At 56.5% G+C, this 23,726-nt stretch overlaps 1 protein-coding gene across 4 annotated transcripts in view; it reads right to left on the bottom strand.

Moving 5' to 3' along the window:
- Nucleotides 1-4,407: 4,407 nt before the first annotated feature.
- KDM2A (lysine demethylase 2A) overlaps nt 4,408-23,726 on the bottom strand; it is a 49,670-nt gene continuing 30,351 nt past the window's right edge. Inside the window, exons 11-22 of one of the 4 annotated variants that reach the window (XM_061443594.1) lie at nt 23,472-23,587; nt 22,412-22,538; nt 20,560-21,041; nt 14,654-14,737; nt 12,239-12,505; nt 11,483-11,614; nt 11,314-11,403; nt 9,868-10,580; nt 8,655-8,818; nt 8,219-8,377; nt 7,838-8,053; nt 4,408-6,831 (exon numbers count right to left, since the gene is read on the bottom strand). In XM_061443594.1, the coding sequence (XP_061299578.1) occupies nt 6,650-6,831; nt 7,838-8,053; nt 8,219-8,377; nt 8,655-8,818; nt 9,868-10,580; nt 11,314-11,403; nt 11,483-11,614; nt 12,239-12,505; nt 14,654-14,737; nt 20,560-21,041; nt 22,412-22,538; nt 23,472-23,587 (2,732 nt within the window). In that variant the 3' untranslated portion in view covers nt 4,408-6,649. Of the gene's footprint in view, nt 6,832-7,837; nt 8,378-8,654; nt 8,819-9,867; nt 10,581-11,313; nt 11,404-11,482; nt 11,615-12,238; nt 12,506-14,653; nt 14,738-20,559; nt 21,042-22,411; nt 22,539-23,471; nt 23,588-23,726 lie in introns of all 4 variants that reach the window. The other 3 variants (XM_061443595.1, XM_061443591.1, XM_061443593.1) reach the window with 3 other exon arrangements.

Here is a 23,726-nt window from a genome sequence, read left to right as displayed (position 1 = left end):
GGGGCCATGGCGGGAGCGGCGCCTCAGGGAGCGCGCGCGGCCCGCCCGCCGCGAGACCGCCCCGGGGCACGGAGGGGCGGGGCCACGGAGGGGAAGCCCCGCCCATCGCCCCGCCCGCAGCGGCGTGCGTGGCCGGCACACCGGCGGGCGGGTGTGAACGGCGTCGTGTGACGTGTGTGTGACATCATCTGTGTGTGTGTGACATCGTGTGTGTGTGTGTGACATCGTGTGTGTGTGTGTGACATCGTGTGTGTGTGTGACATCATCTGTGTGTGTGTGACATCGTGTGTGTGTGTGTGACATCGTGTGTGTGTGTGACATCATCTGTGTGTGTGTGACATCGTGTGTGTGTGTGTGACATCGTGTGTGTGTGTGACATCGTGTGTGTGTGTGTGACATCGTGTGTGTGTGTGACATCATCTGTGTGTGTGTGACATCGTGTGTGTGTGTGTGACATCGTGTGTGTGTGTGACATCATCTGTGTGTGTGTGACATCGTGTGTGTGTGTGTGACATCGTGTGTGTGTGTGACATCATCTGTGTGTGTGTGACATCGTGTGTGTGTGTGTGACATCGTGTGTGTGTGTGACATCGTGTGTGTGTGTGTGACATCGTGTGTGTGTGTGACATCATCTGTGTGTGTGTGACATCGTGTGTGTGTGTGTGACATCGTGTGTGTGTGTGACATCGTGTGTGTGTGTGTGACATCGTGTGTGTGTGACATCGTGTGTGTGTGTGTGTGACATCGTGTGTGTGTGTGACATCATCTGTGTGTGTGTGTGACATCGTGTGTGTGTGTGTGACATCGTGTGTGTGTGTGACATCATCTGTGTGTGTGTGACATCGTGTGTGTGTGTGACATCATCTGTGTGTGTGTGTGACATCGTGTGTGTGTGACACCGTGTGTGTGTGTGTGACATCATCTGTGTGTGTGTGACATCGTGTGTGTGTGTGACATCGTGTGTGTGTGTGACATCGTGTGTGTGTGTGACATCATCTGTGTGTGACATCGCGTGTGTGTGTGTGACATCACGTGTGTGTGTGTGACATCGTGTGTGTGTGTGTGACATCGTGTGTGTGACATCGTGTGTGTGACATCGTGTGTGTGTGTGACATCGTGTGTGTGTGTGTGACATCGTGTGTGTGTGTGACATCGTGTGTGTGTGTGTGACATCGTGTGTGTGTGTGACATCATCTGTGTGTGTGACATCGCGTGTGTGTGTGTGTGACATCGCGTGTGTGTGTGTGACATCGTGTGTGTGTGTGACATCGTGTGTGTGTGTGTGACATCGTGTGTGTGTGTGACATCGTGTGTGTGTGTGACATCGTGTGTGTGACATCGTGTGTGTGTGTGTGACATCGTGTGTGTGTGTGTGACATCGTGTGTGTGTGTGACATCGTGTGTGTGACATCGTGTGTGTGTGTGACATCGTGTGTGTGTGTAACATCATCTGTGTGTGTGACATCGCGTGTGTGTGTGTGTGACATCGCGTGTGTGTGTGTGACATCGTGTGTGTGTGTGACATCGTGTGTGTGTGTGTGACATCGTGTGTGTGTGTGACATCGTGTGTGTGACATCGTGTGTGTGTGTGTGACATCGTGTGTGTGTGTGACATCGTGTGTGTGTGTGTGACATCGTGTGTGTGTGTGACATCGTGTGTGTGTGTGTGACATCGTGTGTGTGTGTGACATCATCTGTGTGTGTGTGACATCATGTGTGTGACATCGTGTGTGTGTATTGTGTATGTGTGTGTGACATCGTGTGTGTGTGTGACATCGTGTGTGTGTGTGTGACATCGTGTGTGTGTGACATCGCGTGTGTGACATCGTGTGTGTGTGTATTGTGTATGTGTGTGTGACATCGTGTGTGTGTGACATCGTGTGTGTGTGTGTGACATCGTGTGTGTGTGACATCGTGTGTGTGTGACATCGTGTGTGTGACATCGTGTGTGTGTGTGACATCGTGTGTGTGACATCGTGTGTGTGTGTGTGACATCGTGTGTGTGTGTGACATCGTGTGTGTGTGTGTGACATCGTGTGTGTGTGTGACATCGTGTGTGTGTGTGTGACATCATGTGTGTGTGTGACATCGTGTGTGTGTGTGACATCGTGTGTGTGTGTGTGACATCATGTGTGTGTGACATCGTGTGTGTGACATCATGTGTGTGTGTGACATCGTGTGTGACACGTGTGACATCGTGTGTGTGTGTGACATCGTGTGTGTGACATCGTGTGTGTGACATCGTGTGTGACATCGTGTGTGTGACATGTGTGTGTGACATTGTGTGTGTGACATCATGTGTGTGACATCGTGTGACACTGTGTGACGTGTGTGTGAGTGTGTGACATTGTGTGACGTGTGCGTGACATCATGTGATGTGTGACATCGTGTGACGTTTGTGTGACATCGTGTGTGTGACATGTGTGTGATGTGACACTGTGACATCATGTGTGACATGTAATATCATGTGACTGACATCATGTGACACTGTGACGTGTACGACATTGTGTGTGACATCATGCATATGTGACATGTGTATGACATCGTAAGGCATCATGAGTGTGACGTGTGTGTGACACTGTGACATCACGTGTGATGTATGCAACATTGCGTGACTGTGACATCATGTGACACCATGACATGTATGACGTGTGACATCATGCATGTGACATCGTGTATGACATATGTGACATCACGTGTGTGACATCATGTGTGTGACACTGGCTCTGTCACACTGAGTGAACACCGTGTGTGTGACACCGTGTGTGTGCCATGCCGAGTGCGACGCTGCGGATGTGTGACACCGCAGGTGTGCGTGACCCCACGTGTGTCCCTCCGCCTGTCACACCGCGTGCGTGTGTGACCACACACGTGGCACCACGCAGCAGGCAGTGCAACCACGTGTGAGAGCCCCAGTGTCCCCGTGCACGACGCTCACCAATGTGGTACTGCTCCGGCCCCGCTCCTGGCATCTAAACCAGGGAGGAGAGGAACAAATCCCCATGGAATGCTGCCGGCACATCCCTGTGGGCCTGATCCCAGCCGGGAAATCCCTTTGGTTTGGCCAACACGGGGAGATGGAGCCAGAGCCAGCCCCTGAGCTGCCTGTGCTCCCTGCCCACATTCCCTGCCTGCATTCCCTGCCCGCTCTTTGCCAGGCAGAGGTTGGAATCCTGCTCCAACACGGGTGCTATAGAGAGACAGCTCCGGTTGGGAGGTGAGCAGGGGAGCAGCCCTGGAGTCCACCGGGAGCAAGGGGTATTCCCAAGGGATGGGCAACAGCCTCTTGCCGCTAGGCTCATGGGTGGGGAAGGAGGTGATGGGGACACAGGGATGGCTGCCACCACCACTCCCTGAGGATGGAGACGTGGGGACAACTGCCACCACCATTCCACAGATGACAGGGACACTGTGATGGCTGCCACCACCATTCCCTAAGGGAGGATGGAGACATGGGGACAACTGCCACCACCATTCCACAGATGACAGGGACACTGTGATGGCTGCCACCACCATTCCCTAAGGGAGGATGGAGACATGGGGACAACTGCCACCACCATTCCACAGATGACAGGGACACTGTGATGGCTGCCAGCTCCATTCCCTAGAAGATGATGGGGACACAGGGATCACTGCCATCACCATTCCCCAAGAGATAATGGAGACACAGAGATGGCTATCACCACCATTCCGTAAGGGATGATGGGGACACAGGGACAGATGCTACCTCCATTCCCCAAGAGATAATGGAGACAGAGATGGCTGCCAACACCATTCCCTAAGGGAGGATGGGGACACAGGGACAGATGCCACCTCCATTCCCCAAGAGATAATGGAGACAGAGATGGCTGCCACCACCATTCCCTAAGGGAGGATGGGGACACAGGGACAGATGCCACCTCCATTCCCCAAGAGATAATGGGGACATAGGGACAAGCACCATCACCATACCCCAATAATGATGGGGACATGGGGATGGCTGCCACCGACCCAACAGGGATACATGGATGCTATGAACCATCAGAGAATGCTCCAGAAGTCCCTGCAAAGGGCCGGGATCTCCAATCTCATCCCCTCCACTTCCCCCATGGACAATGTGCAGAGCCAAAATGCAGGATTTGGATATTTCCTTACTTTTTTTTCTTTCCCCCCATTTTCTCCTAATTTATTCCAAAAAAAAAAAAAAAAAAATCCATCCCAAGAAACAAAATTCCCCTTCAGCGACTGGGATTTTCCTTCCCCCATCCCCGTGTTCATGAAAGCGACGATCCTCTCCTAAACCCCACCACTGGAAGGGAAAACAAGGGAAAACCCAATCAAAACCTCCCACTAAAACGGGATCGAAACCAATCCCTGGGCTCAGGGAATCAGAACCCCCCCAAAGGCGACTGAGAGAAGGGCCAGACGTGGTTTGCTTTTTACCCTTAATGCTTACATTTAATTTTAAAGCACAAACATCAGAGATGGACTCTAAATCGCCAACAAAAAAATAGATATTTACAATATTTCTCCGGGGGAGGGGGGGGGGGGGGGGGGATGGAATGGGGGGGAAAAATTGGGAAGGGGGAGGAAGAGGAGGGTGGGAATTGAAACGAAACCAAAACACAACCAAACCCTTTAAACAATGACTTCTTCTTGCAGGGGTTGTCTTGAGGGAGCAGTCTGGGTGCTTTTTAAATCACTACGTGATTGCTTTCTTCTTTTTATATATATAATTCTTTTTCTTTCTCTTCCTTATGGATTTTCCTCCCCCTTTTGCCCGAGGAGTGGAAGGGGGATGAGGGCCGCGCACCGGAGTCTCTGCAGCCATGCGGGAGGAGGATGATGAAGGGGATTACGGCCCCTCCATCCAACCCCAACCATGGCCATGGTGGAGGATGTCCCTGCGCCCACCGGCTCCGGCCGAGCTCGATCCCAGCCTGGAATTCTTTCTTTCTCGTTGCAAAAGAACTCAAACCAAAAACCTCAATCCAAAAGGAAAAAGAAAAGCTCGGGAGATTCCATATGTCCTTCCCAAAGGAGGCTAAGGCAGGGCGGCCTCCGCTCTTCCTCACACCCGGAGCCGCGGTGGCTGCTCCGAGCCCTCCGGCTCCCCCCGCGGCACAACCCTCTCGTTGCTCCTTGCATCCATCCCCCTTTTCCAGCAGCCGGGAAGCGGAGGACAGATGGAGGCGTCTCCTTCCTCCCTTATTGCTTCTGAAGCAGTGGGGATCCCCCCCCTTGGCTGTTGTCCTCTGCAGGGTTGAGAGGGGGTATCAGGGGGGAGGCTGGGTTGTGCTATGGGGCCAGACTTGGGGCCAGCAGGGTCCTGACACCAGGAGAGAGATGGGGAGCGTCCGGTCACAGGGGGGGGAATAAAACAGTGACCCCCCAAAAAAACAAACAAAAAAAAGATTCCAACTTTTTTTTTTTCCTTTTTCTTTTTTTTTTCCTGTGTCTTTTTTTTTGTCTTTTTTTTTGTTTTTGTTGTTTGCTTGTTTTTTTTCTTTTTAAAGTGCAAAAAACTCTCTGCTGCCCAAGAGAGAGGTTCTTTGGACCGACCATTCATTGCAAAGGAAAAACGGCAGCGAAAAGTGGGGTGAGGGGAAGGAGAGAGGACGATGCAGCGGGGACATTCGTGCCAGTTCGGTCCCAGGCCGCAGCGCCCCAGGTTAAGACAGAGCAGCCTTCACCCCCCTTCCAACCATGGCCATGGTGGCCCCTAGAGTGCTTCATGATGCTGGGCCACGCGGAGAGGAGGTGGCGAGGAAGAGGAGGCAGCTCTTCGTCCTCCCCTCGTTCGTGAGCTCACTCACCCCTGGCTGATGCTTCCCGAGTCCTCCCTGAGCTCTGGTGTACCTGTAGGGTGGCCCCTGCTCCGGCCCCGGCCATCGCCTCGGTGCGGGGCTGCGCTGGGGACAGGCGGTGCTCCGGGAAGGCTGGCGCTGGCCCGGAGTGGAAGCGCGTTGTCCCCCAGCCTCACCTCCCCGGGCGATGGGAAGAGCAGGATGCAAAGCTCCCCCCTCCCCAAGTCCTGGCCGGTGCTGTGGGGCTCCTGTCCTCGCTGTCAGAGCCACCGGGATGCAGGAGAGCGGTGCGAGAAGGAGGAGCTTGGACCCCAGCCCCTGCAGCTGGATGAGGGGACCAGTGATGGGGCTGAGAGCGCAGGGGCAAGCGATGACCTGGTTGTGGCACGGAGGGGGACGTTTTGTTCCAGCTCTGCTCCCGCTTCTCGGAGAGACCTTGACCCTCAAGCTTTGTGCTAACGGGGAAGTGACAAAGTGTTTCAAGGCAAGGAGACAACGGGGAGGAAGGGGAAAGCTGGGATGGGGGGGGGGGGGAAGAGGGTGCCCCAATTCTCTGCACAGAGATCTCTGTTTCAACCTCCACCTTGGGAGCGGCCAGCCTCCGGGCTGAGGCTCCCTGCCATGTGCCCGTTCCTCCTCTGGTACTGGCCAGCCTTGGCGGGACGTCTTCATCGGCAGAAGTCCCGGGGGAGGAGGAGGAGGAAGGACGGTGGAGCGAGGCCAGCAGCGGCCCTGCCTGCCGAGTCCGATGGGAAGCAGCGGCAGGACACAGAGGGCAAGGATGGGGATGTGGAGGAGCGGCTCTCCGAGAGGGGTGGGATGGGCTCTTTTTCCTTCTCCTCAGTCTGCCCCGGGGAGGGTCTCTAGCTGATCTTTTGGATCAGCTTCTCGTCGGACAGGCAGTAGAGGCTGTTGATGGACAGGTCCGAGATGAAGTGCTCACAGGCTTTGCGGGTGATCTGTTTGCAACCTCGCAGGTCAATGAGGGTGACGTTGGAGATGCGGCGCAGGTACAGCAAGGCCTGGTCCGTCAGCTTATTGCAGCCTGGAAGGAGGAGACGAGAGGAAGAGCGAGTTGAGCTCTCATGTCAGGATGGGAGGAGGAAGGTGCTTTACGACAGCAAGTCCAGCCAGGCCACCTTTGGACCAGGAAGTTTGCTGATAACATCAAACGATGCAGTGCTATCCACATTACGGAGGGAAGGGATGGGATCCAGAGGGACCAGGACAGGCTGAAGAGGTGGGACCATGTGAACCTCATGGAGTTCAACAAGGCCAAGTGCAAGGTCCTGCTCACAGCATAGCTACAGGACGGGCAGAGAAGTGATTCAGAGGAGCCCTGAGGAGAAAGACTTGGGGGTGTTGTGTGACGGGAAGCTCCCCGTGACCCAGCTTCAGTGTGTGCTAGAGCCCAGAACCCCCACTGGGTGCTGGGCTGCACCCCTAGGGCGTGAGCTGCAGCTCAGGGAGGGGATCCTGCCCCTCTGCTCTGCTCTTGTGAGACCCCACTTGCAGCACTGGGTGCAGCTCTGGGTGTCCTCAGCATAAGAAGGACATGGAGCTGTCGGAGCAAATCAGAGGAGGCCGTGAGGATGCTCAGGGGCTGGAGCAGCTCCCGTATGGAGCCAGGCTGAGAACATTGAGGCTGTTCAGCCTGGAGAAGCTGCATGGAGACCTCAGAGCAGCTTCCAGTGTCTGAAGGGGGTTACAAGGATACTGGAGAGGGACTCTTCATTAGGGACTGGAGCGACAGGACAAGGGGTGATGGGCTCAAACTGAAACAGGGGAAGTTCAGGTTGGATATAAGGAGGAAGTTCTTCCACGTGAGGGTGCGGAGGTGCTGGCACAGGGTGCCCAGAGAAGCTGTGGCTGCCCCATCCCTGGCAGTGTTCAAGGCCAGGCTGGACACAGGGGCTTGAAGCACCCTGCTCTAGTGGAAGGTGTCCCTGCTCGTGGCAGGGGATTGGACCTGGAAGATCTTAAGTCCCCTTCCAACCCGAACCATCGCATGCCTCTGTGACCAGCCTGTGCCACCCGGAGCAGGAACCCACCTGCCATGTTGAGCTCGGTGAGGGAGTTGCGCGTGGAAGAGCCCATGGCCGTGAGGAGGTTGGCCGACTGGTCCGTAAGGTGGTTGCAGTGGCTGAGGTCGAGGCGGGAGAGCAGGGGCATGTGGCGGATGATCAGCCGCAGCGTGGCATCCGTGATGTCCAGGCCGGCGAGCCGGAAATCGATCATGTTCCGGAGCTTGCTGCGATTGTCCTGACCTGCAGAGGGAGAGGAGAGGCTGAGCAGGGACTTATCCACCCGGCTGCGCTGGGGTATTCCAGATCCAGCATCACCTCCCTGCTCTGCGCCCAAGAGGTCACCCTCCTCCAGCTCCCCATAGCCATTGGGACCCTCGTCATCCACCACCACCAGGAACAGCTTACTGGGTTTGTCTGTGGGAGGCGTGAGTAGATCCCGGATCTGAGGGTCCTTGATTCCTACTGCCCACCGAAGATCGAGGGTCCTGAGAAGGGGGCAGCTGGAGGTACTGAGAGCACAGACCGCAGACCAGGAACAGCCCGCTAAGATGAGGTCTTTCAGGCCTGACAGCACAAGGGAGAGGGAACGAGTCAGACAGGCTTGGTTAGCTCCAAGGCATCCCAGATCTCATCCCTTTTGTTTTCCAAGCACAGGAAAAAGCAGCTCCTCTCCCTGCCTGGAGTGGGATAGAGAGCTGGGCTCTGATGGAGAGCAGCAGGAAACCACATCGCTACCGGCTGCTTGCTGCAGGGATGCAGGCACCAGGGTGTCTCCTGCTGGGCTCCAGCCATCAGGAAGCCTGGGAGCAGGGACAGGGACCCCATCCCATCCCACCCTCACCTGGGAGCCTGTTGACAAGCCACGTGAGCTGCTTTTTGGAGATGTTGGTCCAGCTGAGGTCGAGGCTGACAGGCTGTCTCTTGATGATGCCGCTCAGCGCCTGTGGGGTGATGGACTTGCACCGGCTCAAATCGATCTTTGTCCACAATCTCTTGTCACAGCACCTGGGGGCAAGGACAAGGTGAGCCCCGTGGGGCAAGAGATGACAGCCAGCAGGTTGCCTGACTTTAGGAAGGAGAAGCCCAGCCTTGGTGTGGTCCCAGATGCAGAACAAGGCTGCTCTGCCTGGTCTCCCCAACACGAGGAGAGGATATCCAGCCATACAGGGACACCCAAAACAACTCCAGGAGGCTTTTGCTGCCGTGTAACAGGACTGGGAGTTGCAGCTCAGCCTGTTTGCCCCCTCCTGGGTGCTCCTCCTGCCACAGCAAAGATCTTAAGCATCCCTGCTCCCAGCAGACAAGACATTCAGCCTGGTTCCACCCCATGGCTCCGACAGTGTTTTGCTGCCGTGCCAGCAACTGCAACAGAGCCTGGAGGTGGCTTCTTCTCCCATGGGAACGTGGGGAGACCCAGGAATCGACGGCAGCTCCGCTGTGAGTCTGAAAGTGCCACCCCAGTGAGGGGGGGAGAGGATGCTCTCCTCCAGCCATCACACACCATTCCCACCCACTGCTGATAAAAGTGGGCTGGTCCTTTCCCATCGTGCCATTCCTGCTGCTCAGCAGTTAGAAACCTCCCAGTTTCCAGGCTGTTCCCAAGCCCTCCATCCACAGCTGTCCCTGTGCCAGCATTGTCTTCTGGGCCTGCGGCCCCCCGAGGCGTTTCCAGCCAGCAAACCCATTCCCCGCCTCAGCCAGCCCTCCCCTGCCTGCTGCGAAGCAGGGACAGGGAAGGACAAGGGCAGCGGGAGAGGAAAGGGCATCAGCACCTTGCAAGGACACGGGTACTCAGGTGACAGCACAGCCTGCCTCTGCCACCCAGCAGAGGGGACAGGAGGAAGGCAGAAGGAGACAATACAGACCACTGCACATATGGCAGAGGCAGCAGCCAGCAGGCTCTGAGTGCAACGCTGCCTGGGATGCACCTCTGCCAGAGAGGAAAGGGAGGGCACTGACTGGAGATCCCTTCTCCCCTTCCCACACGGCCGTGCCTGGTGGTGGGATGAGGACACGGGCTGCCCCCTCCTGACCCTCCCCGTCCCCACACTCACCACTTGTACCAGGTCTTGCACACCCGCATGCACTCGCAGAGCTCCCTGCGGGTGAGGTAGCGGAAGACAGACATCCACACCTCGCGCTGCATGCAGCTCTCGTCGCCCTCCTGCCCCCGGCCCCCTCGGCCATTGAGCCGGGCCGCCCCCCCTTCCTCCGCGTTCTCGTCCTCCTCTTCCTCTTCCTCCTCCTCCTCCTCGGCGGCTGCTTCGTCCTCACCCCCGCCCCGCAGGGGCATCCTGGTGGGTGCGTGACGCATGACCACGCGCGGCGAGTGCTGCAGGTTGGTGGAGGAAGCCGTGATGGCTTGCAGCTTGGGGACGATGGAAGTGCCATGGACGTCTTTGGTGGGGCGCTGGAGCGTGACGGTGAGGTAGGAGCCGTGCAGCTTGGCCTTCTCCACCTCTGACAGCTCCTTCTTGCCGCTGGGGTTGTTCTCCTTCTCCCTCACCATGGTTCTCTCGGTGGCCTGGAGCCGCAGCAGCTGCCGCCGCTTGAAGCGCTCGTCCCTGCTGGCGCTGTGGTGGTCGCTGGGGCCGGCTCCCGGGGACGAGCGCGTCACCATGCCCCGAGGTGATGCTGGGTCGTGGATCAGCTGCAGCATTGGGGTGGGAGAGTTGGGAGGGGGGGTCAGGGGCTCCTCGCAGCTCCGCAGGGGCCGCAGCACCTTGGCTTGCGCCGTGTCGTCGTCGCTCTCCTCCACCTTCCGCTTCTGCGGGGAAGAGGGGGGGCAGCTTAGTGGGGATGGAGCCTGTGGTGGGGCTGGGGAACGTGTCCCCTTCTCCTGGGCAACATCATGGTGCTGGCAATACCACCAGGACCAGAGTCAACCCGCATCAGTAACTGATGTTTTCCTCCTCCCTTCACAAACGGGGTGTCCCCAAGGTTTGGGATGGCTCCCACTCTGTGCCTAACAGTCCCCTGCTTCTTGCAGCAGAAGCTCTGGGGATCACAGCTCAGCACAAGGCACCATAAGGACAAGGGGTGCTCACTGCGTCTGCATGAAGCACTGGGGGACCCAGGAACCGGGCAGATGTGCACCCCAAGCACGCACATCACTCAGCAGAAGGTGCCCCAGGGAGGCTGCTCCCTGCCTGGCTTGCCTTTGCTGCCACACTTCCATTCACAGCAGTGGACAGGGCTCTATAGCTGATGCAGCAGCCATAGGCTGGTGTCTTGGGCAGTGCTGGCAGCCACTGGCTGCCACCACACGGTCACCTGCTGGCTCAAGAGGGACCCATCTGCCCCTGCTGCTTCTGCCAGGGGAGCCAGGCACAAAGAGCTGGGGGCTGACAGCTCATCCCCCTGTGAGACCCCAGGACCAGACTGCAGCAGGAGACTGCCAATGACCCCACTGTCACTCACTGCTGCCCTGGATTGCAGCTGCAGCCCACCACTGCCCAACCCCTAGCAGGATGCAGTGGGATTGAGGTCACGCTTCCTACCTGTCCCTTCTCTGAGTCATCACCCTGGTAGCACTTAGGGCACTCCCAGCAGTTGGGGAGCTCATCGTTGAGCAGCCCTTCGCCATCCATCTGCAAAGAGAAGGGGGAAGTGAGCACCAGGCCTTCCCCCCAGCCAGGCTCCCTCCTCCCCGGTGCCCGTGCAGCTCACCTGCAGGCAGCCAGGGTGAACGATCTCGTTGCAGATACAGCACTCCATGAGCTTCTTCTCAAAGTCCTGCGAGTCCTCGTTCTGATCCACCTCCCCACAAAGTGCACACGTGACCGAGTGAGGCAGCCTGGGCTACAAAGGAAAGCAGGGGCGAAACCAGGGCAAGGTGAGACAGCTTTTCCCCTTTCCTCCTCCTCTTTCCCACTGCATCATGGGGAAGGAGATAACTAACCCCCAGGAACTGAATTTCATAGAATCACGGAATGGTTTGGGTTGGAAAGGACTTTAAGATCATCCAGTTCCAACCTCCTGTCATGGGCAGGGACACCTCACACTAGACCATGTCACCCGAGGCTCTGTCCAACCTAGTCTTGAACACTGCCAGGGATTCAGCATTCACAGCTTCTTTGGGCGACCTGATCCAGGGCCTCACCACCCTCACAATAAAGAACTTCTTCCACATCTCCAACCTGAACTTCCCCTGTTTCAGTTTGAATCCATCACCCCTTGTCCTGTCACTACAGCTCCTGATGAAGAGTCCCTCTCCAGCACCCCTGCAGCCCCCTTCTAGACACTGGAAAGCTGCTATAAGATCTCCATGCAGACTCTCTTCTGGGCCCAAATGTTCTCAGCCTGTCCTCATACAGGAGATGCTCCAGCTCCTGACCATCCTCATGGCCCTCCTCTGCCCAACCCTGCTTGGCCACACAGAGTTCCCAGTGGACTTCACAGCAAAGGATGATGCCGCAGACTCACTGCTAAGCACTGCCGGAGGACGCAGGACTGCTTCATGCGGCCAGGGCCACCGAACTTCTTCATGTCCCTGCAGTAGTGGCACATGCCACACTCGCCCTGCATGCAAGCCTTGCACTTTCGGCACCGCACCCGCCTCCGCCGGGCGCCGGACACGATGGGAGACACTGTGGACCTGACGGGTGTCGGGCGAGGGGTTGGCTTCATGGTGTGTGGTTTGGTGATGGGGATGGTGGGCAGGCGCACCCGCAGCCGGGCCTGGAGCTTTAGCTGCCGAGAGAAACGGAGAAGGAAGTGGTGTGAGAAAGTGTTCAGCTTGGAGCAGAACGCCGCTGATCCGCAGCTCCCTCGGGTAACGTGACAGCAGCCCCGCTCCATCACCTCTCTGCAGACAAAGGAGCCTGTATCATGCTCCAGCATGCCACAAGCCAAGAGCTCTCCTTCCTCCCACCCCCCATCAGGAGTCAGCAGTGGGTCTGAAAAGGGCTGCTGAGGCTCAAAAGTGGTGCTCCAGGAACAGCTGCGCTTTCCTTCGGTCCACCCAGGCAGCCGGAAAGGGGGTCCTTGATGTGTGCTGCCCAGGTCCCTCTGCAGCTGTGCAAGGGGACAGGGCCCAGCTCTGATGCAAGAGCTCTGGTCGTAGAATCCCAGCCTGGTTTGTGTTGAAGGGACCTTAAAGCTCATCCAGCTCCAATCCCTGCCATGGGCAGGGACACCTTCCACTGGAGCAGCTTGCTCCAAGCCCGTGTCCAACCTGCCCTTGAACACTGCCAGGGATGGGGCAGCCACAGCTTCTCTGGGCACCCTGTGCCAGCGCCTCAGCACCCTCACAGGGAAGAGCTTCTGCCTAAGAGCTCAGCTCAGTCTCCCCTCGGGCAGGTTAAAGCCGTTCCCCTTGGCCTGTCCCTACATCCCTTGTCCCAAGCCCCTCTCCAGGTTTCCTGCAGCCCCTTTAGGCACTGGAGCTGCTCTCAGGTCTCCCCTTCAGGAGCCTTCTCTTGTCCAGGCTGCCCCAGCCCAGCTCTCTCAGCCTGGCTCCAGAGCAGAGCTGCTCCAGCCCTCACAGCATCTCCATGGCTTCCTCTGTCAACTCCACATCCCTCTTGTGCTGCTGCCCCAGAGCTGGATCAGGACTGCAGGGGGGGGTTCTCCCCAGAGCACAGCAGAGGGGGAGAATCTCTTCCTCTGACTTGTTTGAGGTGTGCTGAGGACACCCAAGCACCCCTGTACAAGATGCAGGTGGGACAGCACAGCTCTCCAGCAGACATCAGCCCTCAGAGCTGTAGCATCCTTCAGGACGGGCAATGCTGGCGTGCACACCACAACTGATGGGCTTGGGGAAGGGCAGGCACCCAAAAAACCCAGCACAAAGACAAGGTTAGGCATGTGCCAAGCATCTGAGCGCTGCATCCAAAGCATGCAGACATCTCCAGGTCTTTTCTCCCAAAAAAGCTTCCAGAGATGCTTGTGCTGCTCAAGGACCAGCAAATCACTGTGGATCCCCTTGGGCAGGGCAGGCAAAGACAGGCACCTCCAATCCTAGAGGGCTGTCCCTCTCTAGACACCCAGACAGGGTATTGTTATCCACCCTCCCCAGTGCAATGGGGTGCTGCTCTTCTCATATGGCTGCCCATGAGCCTGTCTCCTGGCAGGAAGGAAGCAGTGACCTACAGGAACCATGCTGGTGGGCTATGGGAAGGCAGCCTGCAGAGGGGAAGTCCAACCGGACAATGGCTGCTCCTTGCCTCTATCTGCCCATCTGTGGCCCAGCTGTGGAGGGAAGGGCAGGAGCAAAACCAAAGATCCTTTTCCTGGCTGCTGCCTGCAGGTAGAGACCCCCCAGGGAGGGAGCTGCATTCCCTGGGGTTGCAAGAGCCAATGCTGCAGCACAGCAGTGTGCTGGCAGGGGCAGGGACCCAAGGGACACGCTCACCTAGCAGTGAGGGGCTGGGCAGGCAGGGTTGATGCTGACCATCATTCCTTCCCCTTGCCCTTCATCTCTCAGGGAACACAACAGGGATACGTTCACCTGACACACAGCACTACCCACACCACCCAGGCCTTCCATGGTGGGCCAGAGAGCTGCTGGTGAATGCCCTTTAGAGGATCACACTTGCATCAACAGCAAGGCTCCAGCTCCTCAGAGAACGACTGAAGGAGCTGGGGCTGACCCAGTTACCATCCACTGGCTGAGCTGGGGTAACCACAGGGTGGGAGACCTCCACCGCTGCCCACAAAGGGCTGTGGAGCTGGTTGCACCCCATGCCCTGCCCTGGCACTGCTCCTTTTCCACCCACTGCCTTGGCCTCCAGAGGCAGGTATGAAAGTGGTGCTACCATATCCCATTAACAGCCAAGGGTAGGTCATCATCTCAACCACACACAACACCCACCCATGTCCCCTCTGTGCAGCTCCTACCTTATCTCTCTTGGGCCACTGGACGATGGGGATGCCTGTAAGTGCCAGTTTGGGGTCGCTGTTTGCGTACTCTTCTAGCAGCAGCTAATGGAGGTAGATGGGGAGAAGCAGAGAGACAAGAAGCACAGGTATGAGTGCAACGAAACAAGGCGGGCTCTGACCTGATGCCAACATGCTTCCAAGAGGGCTGGGAAGGAGCTCTCCCCATCCCCATCCCACCCCCGCCAGCAGCGATCCCTCCCCACATCACACAGCCAAGCTCTGTCGAGTCGATCTGCACCAGCGCTTTCATCAACTGCATTTCAGCCCCGAGGCCCCGTGCTGTGCAGGGGTGGGGGGGAAGAGTGTGCCAAGCTTCTGCAATCCATTGGGATTTACAGGGGAGGATGCAGGAGGGTCAGTCCTCATTGTTCCCCCTGCATGGGGCAGCTGGAGGGTGCAGCGGTGGCAGGATGCGGTCCCCCAGCAGCCCCTCCACAGCCTGGCACAAGCTGTGGGGAGCCAAGAGCTGCTCTCCTGCATTGCCTCAGGGTTTGGCGTTAACATAAGGGATGCTCAGAACCCACCGGATAGGCACGCTGGCACCCTGGCTCGGGGTGGATGGGTGCTCCCCCATCCCTTTCACCCTCCTCCTCCATCACCTCCCCACCGAATTTGGGTGCTTTATTTACTTGGCGTTGCCATGGCTACGCTGGAACCTCCTGCCTGCATCCCGGTGCTGCTTCCCGCTGCCAGGCACGGCCAGGGCAAGGGCCGGGCCAGAGCCCCCCCCCCCCCCTCGCCGGGTATCCAGCTCCGCGGGGAGGGGGGTATCCAAGCCCCTGGCTCCAGCCTGGCTTTCCGGCGTTCCCCCCCTCCTCCTCGGCGGGCTGCGGGAGGCAGGAAGCTGCTGCAGCCTCCCCCTCCGCTCCCCTGCTGCCTACAGACCTTCCGCCTCCCCCCAGCCTTTCCCATGAGCACACGCTAGAAGGAAAGGTCAGGGGCTGGGGGCTCACATATATATATATATATATATATATATATAAAAATATATATAAATACATATAAATACATCTATATAACCTATAGATCACACGCACGGGCAGGGAACCGCAGTCTCCCCCTTGCTCGGAAGCACTGTGGGGGTGCTGGTGGTGGCTCAAGCACATTTCCAGCCATGGGGGTCCCAAGGGGCTGCTGTCGGAGGCGGAGAACCCGGGTGCTCCGGCTGCATCGGGGGTGGATAAAAGCCTCCTTGTCCCCTCTGCCCATGGGGACAAGCAGAGGGGTCCCTGCGAGCGCACCGCACGCATCCCCCAGCCGGAACGTGCTAGCCGGCAGAAGGGGAGAGGAGCGGAGAGAGCCCAAGCACCAGCCAAGGATCCCCGCTATGGAAACAGGGGTGTCCCGTCCCGTCCCCCCCCCGCGCTCCCCTCCCAGCCTGGTTGTGCCGAGCGCGTCCCCGCGTCCCCTCCCCGTCCCAGGAGCGCTGCCACCCGCCTGACCTTGCGCCTCTGGAGCTGCCGCGACTCCGGGGTGAAGTTTGCCGAGCCCTCTTTGTTCCGAGTGCCCCCCCTCCACACGGCCCCCTCCAGGGGCTGCCTCAGTCTGAGCGGCCCCAAGCAGGACCCCCGGTTTTTAGGGACATGGCTGGGGGAGCAGCGGGACCCCCGGCCCTGAGCGCTGCCGCTCGCCGCGGGGCTCCGGCAGCCGCCCCGGCAACCGCGTGTTCCTCCCGAGCCTTTGGGCAGCAGCAGCGGCAGCTTCCTGAGCCTCAAACAATGCTGCTGCGTCACCCACATGCGGTTCCCAGCAATGCTTTGCAACGGGAAGATGGCAGAAGAGAGAGAGAGAGAAAAAAAAAACCGAGGCAACGTTGGAGCAGAGAGGGCAGAGCCGTTCTGCTGCAGCGCCGGGAGGGGCCGGCACGGGCGGCTGGCGCCTCGCCGATTGGCGCAGGGACACGGGCGCTGGGGCCCACCTCCAGCCCTCAGCACCAGCCCCGAGCCCAGGACCAGGCTCCCCAGGGCAAGGGTAAAGCGTAGCCAAGAGCTCGGACACCCCCCCCCCCCCCCCGCGCCGCCTTTCTTTTGTCTTCGCCGAGGTGGGTTTGGGGGGTTCCTGGGGGATGCGGGAGCCACGCGGAGGCAGGAGTGGGGTGAGGGAGGGGGGAAAGGGGTTGGAGGTGAAGGCACGGGGGGGGATCTGCCCTTTGGAAGGTGGGGGCTGCAGGGACAGCACCCAGCCTCCCTCGACAAACATCCCCTTTGGAGCTGCTGGCGTCCCAAAGCCATCAGTGACCCAACCACTGGATGGGGACGACCACGCTGGGTGAAACAAGGTCTCCCCAGCCATCACCCAGGTCCCCCAGGACCCCAGCTCCAGCTACACAGCACCACAGTTCAAATGAAGGGAAGGCTGGAAATGAAGCAAGTGCCCAAAGCAGCAATGGAGAACAGAGGCTGATCCCACGCCTGGTGCAGCCAAAGCATCTCCAGCATCTCCAGCTCATCTGTCCTGTCCCCAGGTACCTTGACCAGATATCTGGGTCCAGACTGTCACCATCTGAGCCACCAATACCACCCACAGGCTCTCTGCAGACCAGTGCTGCTGTCCCAACCCGGGGGGAACCTTGTTAGCACAGCTCAAAGGCCACCCTGACCTTTCTCATCCACCCCTGGTGGAAGCATCCCCTGTTCCTCACCAAGGCTTCTCCGTGTCCCATTGCACTGCAGCGAATGGGAAAGCCAATTGCAGCCAGCAGATTGACTGGGCAGGGAAAGGAGAGCAGGAAGCACAGGGAATGCTTCAGGCAGATGTGACCTACAGGAGGAGGAGACGGGGACAGCAACATGTGTTTGCAGAGGAGTGAGAAGATGCCTCTGATCATGGGGAGACCCAACACAACAGAGCCATGTATGAGGGCAGTGCCACACTGGAGGCTTCGAGATGAGCTCAAAGCACGTCTGGGAGAGGTTCTTCTTGCTTGGTGCTCCACCACCTCCATGCAGAGCCCAGATATAACCCATTTGTGACAGCTACCAAGGCCACAGGGTTTGGTGGCCCTGCAGCAAGAGAATGGTTCAAACGTAGGCTCAGCTCCCCTGAGTTCAGCAGGTCCCATCCTCGTGAACCATCCCGCTCCTTTGATGTCCAAGTGATGGAAACCAGCACACCCCAAGAGGTGGGTCCATCAGAAGTGATGGACAGGAGCAACCAAGACACAACAGAGCCTCTCAGAAGAACCGCCTCTGTCACTGATCTTTCTGATGACCCCAGTGCAGACCATGCACAGAAGCATCACCAGATGCATGGAGGCTTTCCAGCAATACTTCAGTGCCACAAAACAATGTGTCTCAACCTCATTTTGCAAGGGCAGATCTTCTCCTGGGGCAGTGCTAAAGCCTTTTTGACTCCTGCTGGTCCTCTCACTTAAGCCACTGGAGAGCATCTCTCACAGTCACTGGTTCAGAGATGGTGATGTGGTGACACCAGCAGCTTTCCAAGGCAAAGCTAGATGAGGCAACATGCTCTTCCTGTTCAAGATGCCCAATGCAGCCCTGTCTAGGATGGGTTTAAAGTGCCAACAGATGGACAATCCCTCCTGCCATGGAACTAGAAGCACATCTTTGTCATATCCAAAGTGTCACATCCCACCACGTGATGACTCCAGGCTCAACCCATGACAAGATACAGAAGTGTGTTCCTTCACATGACCCAACATACAGACATCCCGGATTCGTGACCACACAGGAGGCTGTGGGAAAGGGAAGCATTTTCCTGCTTCCCACCAACACAGCATCTGCTGACTGGACCCTTGGAGGGACCGAGTTGATTCTGTGCTTCTTTGGGAGCAGGTCTTTCCCAAAGTCCTCATCCCAGGTCCACTGATGACCTCACCTGCTGAGATGTAAAGGTTGGGAGAGTACCTGGTGCAGATCAGTGGCCTCAGAGTCAGGCTAAGATGCTGCGTAGGATGTATGGTTTCCATTTAGCTTAAGTCACTGAAAGTGGAGTAGGGTCTAATTCTCCACTAGCACAAAAGGAAGAACAGATGAACATAAAGGACTCAGGTCTGCAGTGCAGCATGAGGGATCCTACAAAGATTATGTCTCCCAGGAGCAGCAAGGAAAGGTAGGATCACCAGAACAAGCCCAGAGAAAGGAAGGGCTGTGCTTAAACACAGCCATGGCAGGACTGTGCTCTGGGAGTGCAAGAACATAACAGCCATCAGAGGAGGGAAGCTTCCAAAGGAAACCTGACTGGCTTAGGATCTACATCCCACATCATGAGCTATGGTTGCACAGATGGAAACTTCACACCTCTTGCTTGGTAACAACTTGTCCTGCTTTAAAAAATAGAATAAATAGAGATGGTGTTCTCCATACAAGCTGCTGATATTGAAAACCAGACCTTCACTCATTGGGCTTTTCAGTGATCAGGGCAGTTATAAAAGGGTTAGCTACAAACGTCTTCCCCCTTGCCAGGTTTTAGAAGCCAACTTCTATTTGCCGCTTCCACCCCCTCTAAGGACAAGGCAGGCTTTGAAGGCAGATTTGCTGTAGTTTGAGAAACTTGTCCCGTTTCCTCTGCCACTGCAGCCTGATAAAGGATCTTCATTCCCCAAGGATCCTCCATAGCACAGCCTTTACTTGGGAGGCCGCTGGTCCTGAGAAACAGAGCCCTGCAGCTCAGGATCCTCCTGTACCTGAGAACAGCTTTAAGGTGCAAGTCCTTCAGGGAAGCCGTTTGCTCTGACCACACTGCAGGGACTGTCACCCACAGCCCAGCTGTGAGCTACAACCAGACAGGGGCTGGTGAGTCACATCAAAACCACAGGCACATCCATCTGCTCCACAACAACCAAGCCCTTTGAGCAGGTCTCAAAACCCAGCTGAACATTGGCAACCTTGAATGTTCTGTCTTCAAAACACCCAACACACCCCATCGGCCTCCCTGTTTCAGTCCAAGAAGGATGAAACACAGCTCAAAGCTTGACTTCCTCCAGAGCTTCATCCGGTTTGTAGTAAGGGTGAGGCCACCCCACTGCAGTGGCTCAGAAACACACGTGTTGAGTACTTAAAGAAGCCACAGGAAGCCAGAAGCACAGCCCTCCAGCAGCACCTACTCACACTCCTTTAGCTCTACCAGAGCTTGGCCTGCACACAACAGCTCACCCTGGCACCCCAAAGCTGCACCCATTGCTCCAAACACAGCACAGCACTGGATTTACCACGTAAAACTGTCAGGAGACAGCACCTGGAACCAAGAAACATGACGGCAAAGACCAGGATACACCCATGGCTGTGTCTGGATGACAGCTTTGGTACAGGCAAGCAGCTGAGCAGATCACCATCAGCAAGGAAGGGAGAAGGTGGTAACTGTGGTCTGAGGGACTAAACTGGATTTCTGGGGAGGAGTGAGGCTGAAAGGGCTGAGACAGCTCCTGGAGGCAGCTCAACAGGTTTGGCAGATACAGCTCAGCAGTGTAAAGCAGGATGGGGAGAAGGGGTAAGGTTCACATTACCTAAGGCCACATCCTGGACAAACAACCCAAAGAAACCAAATCCACCTGGGGCAAGGGAAGGGCTCTAACTGTCAGCGTCCAGCAGCTCAAGGAGTCCACAGCCAGAACTGGACGCAAATGGCATCACAGACAAGCACCCTTGCACTGACACCCATAAGGGACCCAGACAGGGCCCAGAGGGTCTCCAGAGGAGTCTCAGCCATGCTGCTCAGCCCTAACCCAAAATCCAAGCCATGGGTGTCCCTCAACATCAACTGGTGCAATATAAGCCTCATGGAGAGGAAGGACCCCAAGTCTGCAGACACATCACCCCCTCAATCCAGGACGGCGAGATAAGGTCAGGATCAATCCCAGCACCCTGGCAACCAAAGGAACTTGCATCCCCATCACACCTCCCTACCTTGACGTCAGCGATGAGAGCATCCTCATCCTCAATGCCGGTGGGAACACACTTCTTGTGCAGGGGGAGTGACTCCAGCTTGTCCACGAGGCAGCGCAGCCCCTCCAGCTCAAACTGGGTCAGATGCACCTTCCTGCTCTTGCGTGGGCTGCCTCCATTGGGATCACAGGCCTGGCCATTCTGGGAGCCCCGACTGGAGTCAGAAGAGTCTATAGATGGGGTCTTCTTCAGACCTGGAAGGCTGCTCCGGCAGCTCTTGCCCAGTTCATCATAGTCCACATTGGCACCGTTGGCAATGGGGCTGGTGAGAATGGACCTCCTTGTGATCGGTCGCCGGGGCTCCTTCCCTGTTCCATCCTCATCCTCTTCCTCCTCCTCTTCCTCTTCCATGTTTACCGAGTCCGAGGAGCTCAGCTCCATATCTGCCATGATGGAAAAGGAGTGAGAAGAGCACAGTGGCCAGGCACTCACAGAAGGGGTTTCTAGAGGAGTCCATCAGAGATGTTGGAGCAACAGATATATTATGGGGACAAAGCAGAAGGAAAGGATGGGACATTCTGCAGTTGGAAAAGAACAGCTAAAACCTTTTCCCATTCCTGGCTCATTTTGTGGGAAGGCGAGGCACAGGACATAGGAAAACATCCAAGAATTGGAGACAGCAACACCCTAGATAGGATTTCATACAATACTAGAATGGTTTGGGTTGGAAGGGACCTTAAAGATCATCTAAGTCCAACCCATGGGCAGGGGCATCTTTCACGGTATCAGGTTGCTTGAAGCCCCATCCAACCCGATTTGCTTTGGAGGGCTTGGGATCTGCAGACATTTGGTCCTGAGTGACTTGAGACCTTGATCCTGCCTTCACGGTGGGAAAAAGAGGATGCGGACTTTAACTAGATGATTGTGAGGCCTCTTGGCCTGATGGTGCACGATAAAACACCCGTCTCTGACAGCTCTCCTGCTCCCTTCCTCTCAGCTCCCTGCATTAGTTCCCACTTCACACTGCTCAGCGGTAAAGGTGATGAAGGTGCTGGAGACCTCCAGGCAGGAGGAGGACAGAGATGGCCTTTCCCAAACCAAGTGCTGAAGGGGGTCTTCAGGGAACCACAGGGAAAGGACAAGAACTGGGAGCTGTTTCCCTCTGCTAGAGCTCCTTGGACAGAAAGCCCCAAAGAGGCTGTAGCTGTGAGGAGAGGTGCCCTCGGGTCAGTAACCACAGCCTCTGAGGGGAGTGAGGACGGATTTGCCTCAAGGGCCTTGGGTGGATGCTGTTCAGCTTTCTCCTGCTCTGAAGAAAGGTCTCTCCGTACGAAACCATCTCTTGTAAGGAGGCCAAACATTCCTTTTGCAAGAGACTCCCTGCACACATAACTTTGACAGTGCTTTAAACTCTGTGTGGAGGAAGGTCATGATCAGCCAGAAGGCATTTCTGCCCCACAGTACAGCAGTGGGGACTTCAACTTCCCTTCACCTCTTCTATTAAAGGCTTTGTGTGTACCAGCAAGGGCAGGAACTTGTGTGCTGGTTTTACACAAGCAAAGGAACCTGGCCTGTACCAAAAGAGGAAGCAAAACTGTCTGGTTTTGACTGCTTGTTTAAAGAGAAAGAAAGAAATAGCACCTCCTTTGGCCAGTCTGCAACACCATCAGCTGTCCTGACTGCTCAGTGCAGCAAACAGTGCTAAGGGAGGAAACACCCACAGAAACACCTTGTGAAACTGAGGAATTGATGGTTCCAAAGTGATTCTTCCCCTGGCCAGCACCCCACTGAGCCAGCCAGCACCCCTTCAGGAGGGTGCTTTGACACAGGTGAGGGAGGAATAATGGCTGGATGGTCAATGCAGGGGGCTTACCCATACTGAGTGATTCCTTCTGGAAGTCCTTGGTGAGATGGGAGCGGCTGGTGATGCAGTAGACATAGCGCTCCAGCACGTACCAACACATCTCATAATAGAAGGGATAACGAAACTTATTTGGGACCTGCAAAAGAGGAGAGGAAAAAGGGGTTGGCTCAGGCCTCCTCCACCAGCACAGAGATAGCTCTTATTTATTACTGCTGCCTCAAACCAGACTGATCCCCTCCTGAGAGACAGGAAACGCATGTACATGTGTAACAGCATCATTCATCCTTCTGGCAGCCTGATGTAATTCTCCTTGCAGGAGGATGTTATCACCAAGCAGAGCAGAGACCAGGCACTATTCACTTGCAAGCCATTAACATTTCATTTCTCTTTGTTAGGGTTGCAGCTCTTCCCCCACAGACCTTCTCATCAGTACAAGAAGAAGTGGCAGAGTGCCACAAAAGGTTGCAGCTGAAGGGAAGAGGTTCAAGACCTCCTCCCAAACCACAGCACAGCATCTGACAGGATTGGTATGAAGGGAAAGAGTTGGTCTATGCAGAGGTTTAACCAGGCTCAGCTATTTAGCAGAGTGCTATCAGGGCTCTGTCACATCAGGGCCAGCAATTCACATGCTGGCAGAAGATGCTCCTGACCCTGCTGCTGTTCTCACCTTCCTGAGGCTACTCAGACGGCGGACCTGCATCATCCTGTGTCTCAGCTACTCTGGATGATGGTCTGACATCTGAGTGCTAACCCGCAAGTCCTGCCTGCTGCAGCACCCTAAACTGCTTTGGAGAAGCCATCAGGCTGTCCATCATAGCCCTGAAGCCTCTCTGCACAGCAGGACCCATATCTCCACAAGGTGCAAGTAAGAACACCTGCTTGCCAACAGCATGCTCTGCTCCAGACCTGTACATTTAGGAGGCTTGGACATTATGCTTACAGAGAGCTGGGGGTGGAGCCATCTGTCCCAGGGGGAGATGACTTCTCTGCCTGCACAGCACTGCTCTTGGCTGTACCCTCCTCACCACCCCAGGAGCACACATCCTCCCACCTTCTCACAGGTCCTTACCCGTGTCCGGTCTTCAATGCTGTAGATCCGGAGCTGCATAGGGATGTTGAAGCTGTGTAAGAAGTTGCCTCCAAACACTAGTGTGTCCATGGGAGTGTACACAGCATGGATCCAACCTTGGAGAGAAAGCAGAGCTTGAAGCATCCTGGGGGAGGTCAAGGTCTCACAACTGACAGTCCCTACTAATTCAAACACTGCTGCACCACTCAATACCAGCTCACTTGATCCCACTAATGGCTAGAGACAGACTTGTAC

This window comes from Pezoporus flaviventris, unplaced genomic scaffold (assembly GCF_033815535.1).
Source record: "Pezoporus flaviventris isolate CSIRO_AGI_PZ_B2104156 unplaced genomic scaffold, CSIRO_AGI_Pfla_v1 ptg000436l, whole genome shotgun sequence".
Classification (NCBI taxonomy): Eukaryota; Metazoa; Chordata; class Aves; order Psittaciformes; family Psittacidae; genus Pezoporus; species Pezoporus flaviventris.
The sequence above is the reverse complement of the archived record's forward strand: the minus strand, read 5'-3'. Positions and strand labels throughout refer to the sequence as shown.